Here is a 12,534-nt window from a genome sequence, read left to right as displayed (position 1 = left end):
TTTGTTGGTCATTGCTGGCCTGTTGGTGATCTGTGACCTGTTTTCAAACGACCAGACTGCACATGTGAATTGACCTCATGGGTAGTATTAATGGGTGACTGCATTTCAGCTGTACGGTGTGTGCTGGATTCTGCTCGTGGGCCACTACCGCCACTATGGGAAGAGCAGCACAGATAGAGAAAGATCTCCCATTTTATAAGGGATGTGCTCAGTGTTTTACAGGCCGGAGAAAGTGGCTAAACGATAATGTGTGCAGGGACACCTCCTATGGGACAGAGCTCAGAAAACACAACATAGTGCTGATATCAGCTGGTGTATAAAAAGAAGGAACCATACGAAGGATCCAACTCAGCAACACACATGCGCGTATGTGTGTGTAGGCATCAGTTAAGGAACAACGCCTGCTTTGCCAGATACCTTATTGCTCCAAGGTTTTCAGTGGGTCTTACAGACCAAAAATAGGTGGGGTTCTATTTTGGGTAACATTTCATTTCTGCAGTGCAACTGCAAGGCTGACATTTCTCTATAATATTGAAATATACAACATCAATATAAACTAAGTCAAGCTATGGTATTTTAGGTCACCGGGGCACATTCTCTAGGCCTGGCATTAATAAATACATCCAACAGTTCAAGTTTTTTGTAGTTCTCTCTAATGAGACCTATGTGGTATTCAGAATTTTGTTCTCATAACATTGCATAATACTGTCCCGTATAAGGTCACAAGGTCACATGTGTATGGAAGGCAGCTGTGTTTACCTCCTTCAGGCAGCCCATAAAGTTGTTGCTAACGGGGGATCCAGGCAGATCTGCAGTACTGGGACTGCCCCCAACATAGAAAAAGTCATCAGAGCCTAGCATGGTGTAGTCCTCTTGTGTATATCCAGTGGTGGTGAGAATTCCATCCACGGATATTGTAACCTAGACAACAAAGCACAGGGAAAGGACACGCTATACTCACACATAACTTGAATGCTGATATTGGGCTTTGGTCCCCCTCGTAAGGATTTGGATAGTCGGTTGTTTTTTTTTTTTGCTTTTCGTATTTGGTTTTAAATGCTCAGGTTTCTTGCTACTGATTTTGTATGAACCCATTTTCATGTCTGTTTCAGGGTATAGGTTTTTACTATGCTCATTTGTCTTTGGATATTTCCATTCTGGTGTTAGGTTCTAGTCTGCCAGACCCGCAGTATGGGTTAGTTAGTTGAGAGAGTGAGTAGCACAGAGGCCCTCACTCGGTGTTAGTATTGCCAGTACTGGAACACAAAGGTAAGTCAGCAGACACAAAAATGGTGTTAGTAGGATGTGTGTACTAAGAGTTAGTGTTGCTTCGGTACAGTGCATGTGACCACTTTTCATGTCCTCACGTCTCCATATGATGTAAAACAAAGACTACGGCATGCCACTGGGTTAGAGGTGGAAGCACAGGCAATTAGAGGCCCTCACATGTGGCACAGATCTGGGAGAATGGAAGCATGCTTCATGAGCTCTCCCTCCCCACATGCAAACAAAGGAGGAGAAAAGAATCATTATTCTCTGTTACTAAATTGGACAGGAATGAAAGGAGAGCGAGGGAGCGAGAGGGGCCACAAACAGGGAGCGCAGCTAACGAGACCCACCACCACAGCAGCGCGCGCGCGTGTGCATGCAAGAGCTTGTCCGCTTAGAATGAGGGACGGAATAAAAAGCGGGAGTGGGCCCACCCGTTAGTGTGGAATGGGCCACCGTAGCAGCGTGACGGCAGTGGAGGGGCGGCCCTTACCCCCTCGCATGCACAGCGAAGGCCACGGCGCCGGCTGGACCGGCGGGACGGGCACGGGGCCAGCCGGCCCAGACCGGGGACGGAGCGACAGTTTGATGAGAACCAAAAGAATGGGTGTGGGAGTGGAGGGGAAGCGGCGCAACTATAAAACGTGGACGGGACATAAACAGATGAGAAAATCGAAAGGATGAGAAGATAAAGAAATAGGGACTTGGGCAGGGAGGGGGTAGTAAGCGTAAAAGAGTACCAACCGCAGTTTCCCCCTTTTTTAGTTTAGTACTGATGTCTACGGTTCAAAAAAAGGAAAATAGACACACGGCAAACCCAAACTAAGAAACAATTAGAATGATATCTACCGAACAATGTAGTTTGTTTACCATAGCGTGTCCAATGCCTGAGTGCTTTGTGGAAAAGGGGGGAGAAAGGAAATTAAAACTGTGAACAGAACACCGTTCCTCAGTCAAAAAAGATGGTCTGTTGGCCAAGGTTAGTACATCAGCGCTGCACGTTAGTAAGAGGTAATCGGTTAGTAAATGACACATTCCATGGATGAGAGGTTAGTTTTTTTCCCCCCAAAAGCAGGTTAGTAACATTTAAAAAGGGCAAAAGAAGAGAAGGAGAAGAGAAGCAGACTAGAGATTTGCACCAAAGTTCTCCCAAGGCCAGTCCCTGTGGAAATTTAGTCTACTCTAATCCCAACACTGTTTCAGTCCCTGTGGAATTCAGACAGTTTACTCTAATCCCAACACTGTTTCAGTCCCTGTGGAATTCAGACAGTTTATTCTAATCCCAACACTGTTTCAGTCTCTGCTGTGGCTGGTTGGCTAAGATTACTACTGAGTGACAGAAAAGTTGGTTTTTATGTTCATGACTATCTTGCTTCTTGCTTCATATCTCTAATAGATCTTGACCAAGACTTTAGAATCCAAAAAGAGCTTTGACAACTTTAGGTCCAGATATCCTGTCTTGATATTTTGATATAATGGTGAAGAATGATGCTGTTGTAGAAAGAACAGATATCCAATGGAATATCGTGTGGATATATATCATCCTATCCTATCAGTGTGACCAAAACAATGCTATTACTCCAGTAGTTTTTGTCTCATGTTAGAAACACATCCACATCCATATCTGAAAATGCTAAAAGATACATAATATGCATGTTCTTAATTTTAGTTATGTTTGCTCCAGTAATATTATTCTGTTATTCAAGTTTTATTCCTGAATTTGCATCAATAAATTGATTAAGAACTCAAAAACTCAAAATCTTAACCTACTTCTGTAAATGCCCATTAAAAAGATTTATTGTCATAGTGCAACTTAATGCAATGGATAAATAATTGTGGCAATAACTTGATCAAAGCATCTACTGTTAAAATTATGGTGAGAGGTAGCTTGAAGCTCGGAGCTTTTTAATGAATGCTATGCGGTTATCCGATCTTGACCACCGCCTTTTGTGCGCGGTTACCTGACGGAGGTTCCTGGTAACCTTCACATCATGCCAGGCATTGTCATTAAATTTCCCATTGACAGGCTCGACGAGGGCCTCGAAGGCCCCCGAGCCCAGGTTGATGACGAGTGAGACAGCGCCGCTCTTCAACGCCAGGTTGACGTAGTCGGCGGATTTGCCTGTGTGGAGCATGAGGCCGTTGCGCTGCAGGGTCTTGAAGGAGAGCGTGATCTCGTCGCTGCTGCTCTGGATGGGGTTGGGGGACAGGTCGTAGCAGAAGTACTCCGAGCCCTTGAAGGTAGCCACGTATTCCTCCCTCACTGGAAAGACATGGGGGAAAGGGGGTAGGGGATTGGTGGAGAGGTGAACTGGCAGGTAAGATATGTGGTGCTTTTATTGAAAGCAAAATTCATCAGAATATAAAGACTAGAGTGCTTCATCCATAAGCATGGTAACAGAGAGGACTTACTGTCAGTCTACTGGAGCACAACCCCTTTGGTCTGAAGACTTTCTATGCCTTACATGAGTAAGGTGAATCGAATGCAGAACAACTTACCATTCATGACTTGTAATCGAGACTCAGCCATCATCAACATACACACTTCACGTGTGAGTCAAAGATCATAGTCATTCAGCTCATAAATGAAACCCAAGGTACTTGATCATGATTATAAATAATGTAGTCATGCACCTCTGTCAACTCTACCAAATCAGTCACTGAGACTCACTAACGATGTGTTCAAGCTCAAGACCTGGAAACAACCTGGTCAAGACACACTTACCCATACATACGACGTGCACACACACACACACACACACACACACACACACACACACACACACACACACACACACACACACTCACGTGTGCACACACACACACACACAAACTCAACAGTCATCCATTCTACCAGTGTGAAGCTCCATCGCTTTTACTAGTTGCACACCAGTAAATACAATTACTGAGTTACAGCATACTTAGTATGTCCATTATATCAAAGATTTTTAATGAGACAGGCTATCTGCTTAATAGGCAATTCGTGATACACAATAGATCCAAATTACCATGAATCCTGGTATTTTCAACACAATTAGGTCAATGTACTAATTTACAACAGGATTATCTAGAATATTCTCAAGTGGGAAATGTTGAGGGGTATCAACAGTGCTGCTTGTCTGTGCTCTGCAGTCTCCAGAGAGACAGAAAGAGAGCTTTATCAGTAGAGGCGGCAAGTGCCTGGGGCTTAAGGGTGGGGCTGTGTCTGCTTCTCCTCCTCCTCTCCTCCGTGGAGCTGACTCAGCTTGAATGTGACACTGCACAGGAAGCTGCCCACAGAATTACACCAACAGACAGGCACACGTGTGTTTGTGTGAGAGTATGAATGCTTGCTCTCTCTCTCTCTCTCTCTCTCTCTCTCACACACACACACACACACACACACACACACACACACACAATAATTCTGTTTGTGAGAGCTACAGCATAGTGTTAAACAGCCCACTCTAATGCCAAGTGTGGCAGAGCCATCTTGAGTGCTTTATCTGTGTTCCATCTGGATGTTCTCCAATGTGATTTCTTCACTATCCTATCTCTCATCTCTCCACTTTGTGCTTAAATCAGATTCCTCTCCACTCCACACACACTCACAGGAAATCCAATCTCCAGCTCATGTGACATTCATGGCAGCAAGCCCATTATTCAGGGAACAGGCTCCTCATCAAATGGCTCCATTTCGGGTGTGACATTTTGACAAGAAAAATGGAGCACAAATAACCAAGTGCGTGTGTCTAAACTCTCCATACCCTCTCTGTCTCTGTACTAGGACTGTGTACACTCTTATGGGTTCATGCTGCCGACTAGTCCCTTCACTTTAACAGCGCTTCCTGACCAATAGCACGACATTAAACCTGCAGACTGAACAGGAATGCAAGGTTTCCTTATTGTGCAATTAGCCATTAATCACATTCCATTAAGCCATGGAAACACTATGGTTGGCTGTTTCCAGCATTGCCCCTGCTCTCTTTACCACTTAGATGCTACAGGTGACAGTTTTAGCCCCAGGATATGGGTCAAGAAGAAGATACAGCAGTGTGGAGTCCCTACCTACAGGGAGACAAGCTGTTGTACTTCTTTTGGGCAACAGCGCATTTCAAATTTTTCAGCATACATCCAGCTGTTGGCTTGATGTGAAATAAATATTCAGTACCCCTGGTAAGGATGAGTGAGAAGGCTGAGTGAATTATGCTAAAAATAACCTCACTAGAGATGTCATTATTAATTGGTCAGATTGTGGTGCATCCTACAAATGCAACATAACAAAAACAGTCCGATTAGCATTGCTTTAGCCGAAGCTTGACTATTCATTGATTTAGTCTTCTTTATTTATTCAAGTACCATTATCTACATATATTTTAAGTATAAAACCACACCTCTGTTTCAGGTAATAGACTACATCCCACACCCACAAAACAGTGAGTTGAATGGGAGAGAGAATAAAATTTGAATGAAAATGGATAATTGGTTTGGTTTCTTGATATCAAAATGACAAATGATCAACTGATTATTGTAACTGAATATTTTTAACAGTAATGCATATACCAATATACCAATCACATTCTATTTTAAAAAGAAACAGCGATAATCCTACCAGAGTGAACGTACCCACCAATGTTACCCTACCAGAGTGTACCTATCCACCAATGATAACCCTACCACAGTGTACCTCTCCACCAATGAAACCCTACCAGTGTGCCTATCTACCAATGATACCCTACCAGCATGTGCCTAGCCTCCAATGATACGTTACCAGAGTGTACCTATTCACCAATGATACCCTACCCTATTTATAAGTATAAAACCACACCTCTGTTTCAGATAATCCCACAAAAACAGTGAGTTGAATTGGAGAGAGAATAAAATTTGAATGAAAATGGATAATTGGTTTGGTTTCTTGATATCAAAATGATAAATCATCAACTGATTATTGTAATTGAATATTTTTTAACAGTAATGCAAACAATAAATGCTTGGCAATGGTAAGCCATTCAAACCATATACCAATCACATTTTATTTTAAAAAGAAACAGCGATAATCCTACCAAAGTGAACCTACCCACCAATGTTACCCTACCAGAGTGTACCTATCCACCAATGATAACTCTACCACAGTGTACCTCTCCACCAATGATAACCCTACCAGCCTGCATCCAACCATTGGTGCTGTTCTTGGAAGCAGTGCAGCAGTTTCTGAGCAAGCATGGCCACACGTTCACAATAATTCAGATCAAGTAACAATAAAAGGTGACTGAAGTGTGAAGTATGTTCCTATACATTTGTTCTGAGGTATGCAAAATGGTAGTCTGGGACAAAAAATCTATGTTTAATTATGCTCTTTTCATGTCATAACAGGTACAATGAGAGCATTTCCTTTCTTGTTCTTATTCTTTTCTGACAAAACAGTCATGAAAGAAAGCATTAATTAGAATATTTGAGCAACTTTTGCAAATTTCAGATTTTTTAAGTAGCAGTACTTCCACTCAAGAGTACTTTTACATTAGTTACTTTTTATTCAAGAGGTATTTCTAATTTACTTAGGGTGCATTTTGTCAGAAGCAGTTCTGCTTGAGTAGGACTATGCAGCGCAAGCATGTTAAATCATCTTAACGTCATAGCAGTACTCCCTTTAATGGTCTGCACGCTTCAGTAAGGTAAGTCCTTTGCTCCTTGTCACATACTAAAATTCAGTTTTAAAGTGGTTGGCGCTTGCAGTCTCGGAACATTTTGTTCTGAATCCTTTGCAGGCTCTTTTGCAGGTTCCTACCTCTACATACCATCGAGGTCTGGAGGATGAGCTTCCTGCCACTGGGCTGGCGGAGCGGTGGAGTGGATTTGGAGTGGAGAGAGATAAACGGCTGATGGCTGCAAGCTAGCCCACAGAGGGAAACTGCACTCCCCTTTGGCTAAACCACAGGACAAAAATCACTTACTGGCTCATTCAAGTAGCAGCTCTGCCCCTCCTATGTCACTAGTGCTGGAGAAAGAAGGAGCCCTGCTGTTGTCCAGTTCTGGTGTATCATGGCAAACGGGACCACTGTGGCTTACTACAGAGGAGCTCATTCACCACACGAGCAAATGGTTGAGTAAATAAATAAGTGGATCGACAGAGAAATAAACAGAGAAAGGGGTGCGCACACTGAGTAAATCTCCATCCCAGAGATAGCGCTGGCAGAGATATGGTGCACTTTATAGAAGAGGATTTTTCTCTCAAACTCTCTCTGTTTTCTCTTTCTCTATATCTCCATGTGTCTCTTTTAGAGAAAAAAAAGGATTTTTTTTTCCCCAGTTGTCAGTCACTTCATCATTTCACATATGGATAAATAAAAGACATGTTCTGACCTACATGAAAGGTGCTCTTCGAAAAGGTCTTTCTTCAGATCTGAGTCTTTGATACAGGTGCCTCCACTAGGCTGTTTCTTACCTTACTGTGCATGGTCTGATTTTGAAATGCTAGCCTTGTGATCTTGTCACTTAGCCCTAGTTTCTAGATGACAAGACTGCTGTATTCGCTATGGCAAGTATAGACAACAAGTATCTAATGTATGAAGTGCACATGGAGAGAAATAAGTAAGCAGTTGTTATATGCATTTGTGCTTACATCTTTCTCTCTTCACCATAACACATCCACCCTCTTTGCCATTTATCACCATCCCTCTGCATCTCTCCTACCTTCACACCTCCATCCCCAACACCTTCAGTCTGTGTAGTTCCCTGAACAATTTGCACTCGTATGTGCGCACCCAAGTCTGTGCGTATGTGTGCACGCGCGCGTGTACGTGTCTGTGTGCCTGGGTGCATGTCAATCGTGCGCAGAGAGTCACCTCGCCTCCTCGGATTTAAATTTAATCCGACGCTGACGGAGGCCCGGCGCGCGGCGCGGCGCGCACGTATAAAGGGAAGGATGGTGGGGTGGTTGCATGGCCCAGAGGGCGGCGTGGCACCCGGCACGCGAACCCCTGCCAGTCCTGCCGGCCTGGATGCCATTGGAGAGAAGAGTGCCTCGGCTAATGAGGGCTGCCCGGGAGCTGCAGCAGAGTCCCAGTCTAACGACAGCAAGAAAAACAACGCGAGTGACAACAGCAGCAGATAATAACACCGCAATTACCCAAAGCTAAATATATACCACAGGCTATGGCCCACTGACAGCAACAACAATACTATTAAACACAGTGTGGACTGCTGCATTGGTTATGCTGACACCGAGATTCTACAGCTGCTAACGAGGCCCTCGTGTAGTTAAAGTAAGACTTGATATGTACCACACTGCTCTAAAGACAGAAGAAAATATGGATAGAATTCCAACCAGGCTGACTGCATTAACATTTTTCAGTTATTTGTACTGAGCCTTTTATTGCACAGGGGAAGTGTATTGTACCTTCCTACTGCATCAGTCTGCATGAGACAGATTATTAATGTTAGTGTCAACTGTTAGCATAGATGAGACCCTTGGAGACATTCTAAAAAAAAGAACATTTTTTTTAAGATTCTGGTTTCACGCATGACTGGCCACTAATTCGTATTGTTTGATATTGATTTATCAGGTGACTGATTATCTCTCACCTTATAAATCAATATCTGAACAGCAAAGATTGCAAAAAAGATCAAAGCACAGTCTGGCACATTAACTGCAAGAACATTACTGGCGCATTATGAAAAAATCCAGTTAATATCACAGTGCATGGCAGGTGTTTTTCATTTTGCTGAATGCTTCTGTCCTCATTACTCAGGTGGGAAACTGACAAACAGAAGCGAGAGGAAGGCTAACACATCTCTAATGTCTCTACCAAGACGCAGGAGGTGTTTCTACGGTGCTGTGACGAGCAGGGTTAGCACAGGTCCCACGGATGGGCAAACACAGGCAGCTACTCAGGCACATAGTCATTATAGTTTTCTCCAAGGCTTGTTTATTAACTGCATAGACTAAATGAAGCCTGGTGTCACAGCAGCTAAATTTTTGTCCATACGGCAAATGAGTAGAAATAAAGCACAGCAGTGGCACTGTAGTGTAGTGAAGGGGAAAGAAAAAGCCATACAGTAAACAGCATCTTCTCACCTCTCATAGAGAGATGCAACAAGCACTTTATGATGACAGATGAACATGCATATAAACAGGTTTGTATTAAACACACAGAAAATAATGTTAATGGCCCAAGTTCTGCCTTTATATCTGATCCATGGAATGAGTAACGTTTCTCACCTGCTCAGTGTGTTTCTGCTTTACATAAAGCGGAGAGCTTATACAGCTGACAAAGAAAAGAGAAAAATATCACATATACTAAACATGTGCAATCTGAGCTGGAAAGATAAGGCGCTGTCTGTCCGTGTTATGGGCTTGCATACAGACGTGTGCACGCAAAAGATATCAATGTTGATTTGAAACTTAATTAGGAGAATGTTTTATTTTATCTCTGGTAGAATCTTTGATGCAGCCACACTTGTGGTCTGCACAGTTCTGCCAGTGTATGCAGCTCTGGGACTATTTTAAGAAACCACAGCGTTGAAGCAAAGCAAAGCGAAGCCTCCGGTAAACATATTCATATCCGCTCTTGTGACGCTGGAATATCGGTTTAAGGCTGGATCCAGAAGGCCCTCGCTTGTGGCCCCACACCCGTTAGGGCAGGCGGGGCCAACGTGGCAAGCCATGGCTAGTCCCAGCTGAATGTAGGGCCCCCTGTCACACACCTCCACACTCCCTCAGTACAGGCTTTCTCATGCGAATAAGAATAAGACAAACCAGCATGTCGTCACACACAGGGAAACGCACACATAATCCGAAATGGGCACACACACACACACACACACACACACACACACACATTCAGGAACAAACAGTACCTGCTCTACTGCAGGCATCTCTGCCTCGGTCTCCTTTCTAGCTCAACTTTTCAACCCATGTTAAAATGTATAGGCTCAGTGTTTAAGTGTCTTTGCCTTTCCCATACTGGCACAGCAATCAGTACATAAATATTCCGGTGGAGCTGCATAAAAGTTTTCTGGCCTCATCTCAGGATCTGGAAGATTTAGCGCACTCTGGCTCTAGCACTGGACCCGGCCCTGGGGGGAAATACCTTTTTGCGTTCCTTTTTTTGGTACCATTATTTATCTCAAATCATGTGGACCTTTTGTGCAGTCCTGCTTCATGCACCAGGCTGTCAGAACTAGCTACCTTTCCAGAGCATCAAACCAGCATCTCACCCAGGCCCTACCATATGGCCCGATGTTCTGCCAACTCTTACTCTCCCTGCTCCTAGAATTCACTAGAACTCACAGCACCTCCTGTGTGTGTGTGTGTGTGTGTGTGAGAGAGAGAGAGAGACAGAGAGAGAGAGAGAGAGAGAGAGATGGCGAAAGAGATGGAGAAAGAGAAAGAGAGCTGAATTGAAACAAACTGAGAGCGAGTTAGGCACAGAAGCGAAGGGAAGCGGGAGGGCAGACAGGCCGCACAGAAGAAGAGAGAGCGATAGATGGGAAAAGCTTCCGACAGGCGGTGAAAGAAATAGAGAAGCTTTGTAAAGCAAGAGCTCTGTGCTGGCTGAGTGTAATTTGATGTAATGGCTGAGCCATGAATGTGGATACATGGCTCAGTATTGATACCAAGTAACAAAGGAGACGAGAGCTCAGCTTTGCTGGTCTCGCGGCAACAACGCGCTTCTCAAGCACTCGCTGCGCCACGAGTCGGCCTGCGCTCGCTCGTATCTAAACCGATCGAGTCACACAGACTCTGTATCCACACAAGCATCACAGGGAGCCGGTGGACTCTGGGCTCACGGCGAGCTTCGGCTAGACTCAGGCAGTGTGGTTTGTAAATGTGTGGAGGACAGCGTCGAGCTTGTCGTCCGCGCTTTATACTCCAGCAAGCCAGACTTGAAACAACAGGTATGACATCAAACTGCATGTCACTTGGGCCTAATGATATCACAGCCATCCGTGGCCGGAAGTCCGCAGGAGCAAACCTGGCTCTGCACCCAGGGTGAGAAGGATAGCACCTGTTCGCCACACCCTGCACGGCCGGTAGCTGTCGTATGATAGTGGAGAGCAAGCTAGCTAGTCGGTGGGTGGAATCTGGCTTGTTGACAAAAATTGGGGGGAAAATGGGATAAAAATGCATGTCAGCTTTTCTTTGTGGGAGACTTGGTGGTGTTCAGGGTGAACCCCCAGGAATCACTGCCAGTGTTATAACTCATAGTCTGATTATGAGTACCAACCAGTAATTTATGGACTGTGGGGTATATGCTCTTTACCATAAGAGTTAATGCACCAATTATGGAGTCTATTAAACGCTTGTGATTTTACTGTTATCATAAAGCTCACAGACGTAGCAGAGGCCCCACACAAAGGCACAGAGCAGAAGATGGCATGGCCACATCCGTGTGCCGCCGTCTGAAATCTGGACCACCACCTCCAGCTACTTGCAACTACTCCAGCAAGTAGCAGTCTGCCAGATGCTGGGGGAAAGGTGTCCTCTCTGCAATGCTATTTTTAGTACCTTTAAATATGATAATATAATTCAGCTCTCTCCTCTGTCTGTGTGTGTGTGTGTGTGTGTGTGTGTGTGTGTGTGTGTGTGTGCGTGTGCGTGCGCGAGTGCCTCTTTGTCTGCATGTCTCTTTCAGCCAGCCGGCCCCTGAACGGCTATCCTGACTCTCTCTCTGTGTCTAGAGGCTGCTAACGGAACAGCATCCATACTACCCCCATGGTCATCCTATTCCTTTCAATGTTTTCAGTCCATGGCCCAGTAAAGCTGGGATCAGTGCACCGGCCTTGTTTTCATCAACACGCACGGCGCGAGGGGAACAGGAGAGGTGTAGTCTCACACAGCAATATCCATACAGCTACAGCCCCATCTTGTCAGCAGTCTAACAGCAGTATCTTAACACATCCTTCTTTGCTATTCCCCGCTCCCTATATCTCTCCCTCCCTCTCCCTAAATCTCTCTCTCTCTCTCTCTCTGTCTCTCTCTGTCTCATAAGGTTCTGCATCCTACCTTCCTCTCGCCTCCTCAGACCGCTGACTGACTCACTGGCTACAGCGCCACACTGGCAGCCATTTTAAAACCCAAGATGGAAGAAAAAGAAAATAGAATATGCCACGTTGCTACGCACGGTGTCAAAGTGTGTGTGTGAGAGAGAGCTTCCCACATACGCATACACACACACACACACACACACACACACACACACTCTCCAACATGTGATTAACACATCAGTTCACCACACACTCCCCATCTTCGCTGAGTGCTGAGTCTCAGGTTTAATGCTCAAATAG

At 44.7% G+C, this 12,534-nt stretch overlaps 1 protein-coding gene across 21 annotated transcripts in view; it reads right to left on the bottom strand.

The window, feature by feature from the left end:
• Positions 1-12,534, bottom strand: part of nrxn1a (neurexin 1a) — a 125,310-nt gene that overhangs the window by 71,051 nt on the left and 41,725 nt on the right. For 13 of the 21 annotated variants that reach the window (XM_081697429.1, XM_081697431.1, XM_081697438.1 and 10 more), the window contains 3 exons: positions 3,231-3,532; positions 2,140-2,163; positions 760-921 (listed from right to left, as the gene is read on the bottom strand). In XM_081697429.1, the coding sequence (XP_081553555.1) occupies positions 760-921; positions 2,140-2,163; positions 3,231-3,532 (488 nt within the window). Of the gene's footprint in view, positions 1-759; positions 922-1,367; positions 1,391-1,446; positions 2,106-2,139; positions 2,164-3,230; positions 3,533-8,090; positions 8,138-12,534 lie in introns of those variants that run through there. The other 8 variants (XM_081697433.1, XM_081697439.1, XM_081697443.1 and 5 more) reach the window with 5 other exon arrangements.

The sequence above is a fragment of the Electrophorus electricus genome, chromosome 15 (assembly GCF_041902795.1).
Source record: "Electrophorus electricus isolate QZ-2024a chromosome 15, ASM4190279v1, whole genome shotgun sequence".
Classification (NCBI taxonomy): Eukaryota; Metazoa; Chordata; class Actinopteri; order Gymnotiformes; family Gymnotidae; genus Electrophorus; species Electrophorus electricus.
The sequence above is the reverse complement of the archived record's forward strand: the minus strand, read 5'-3'. Positions and strand labels throughout refer to the sequence as shown.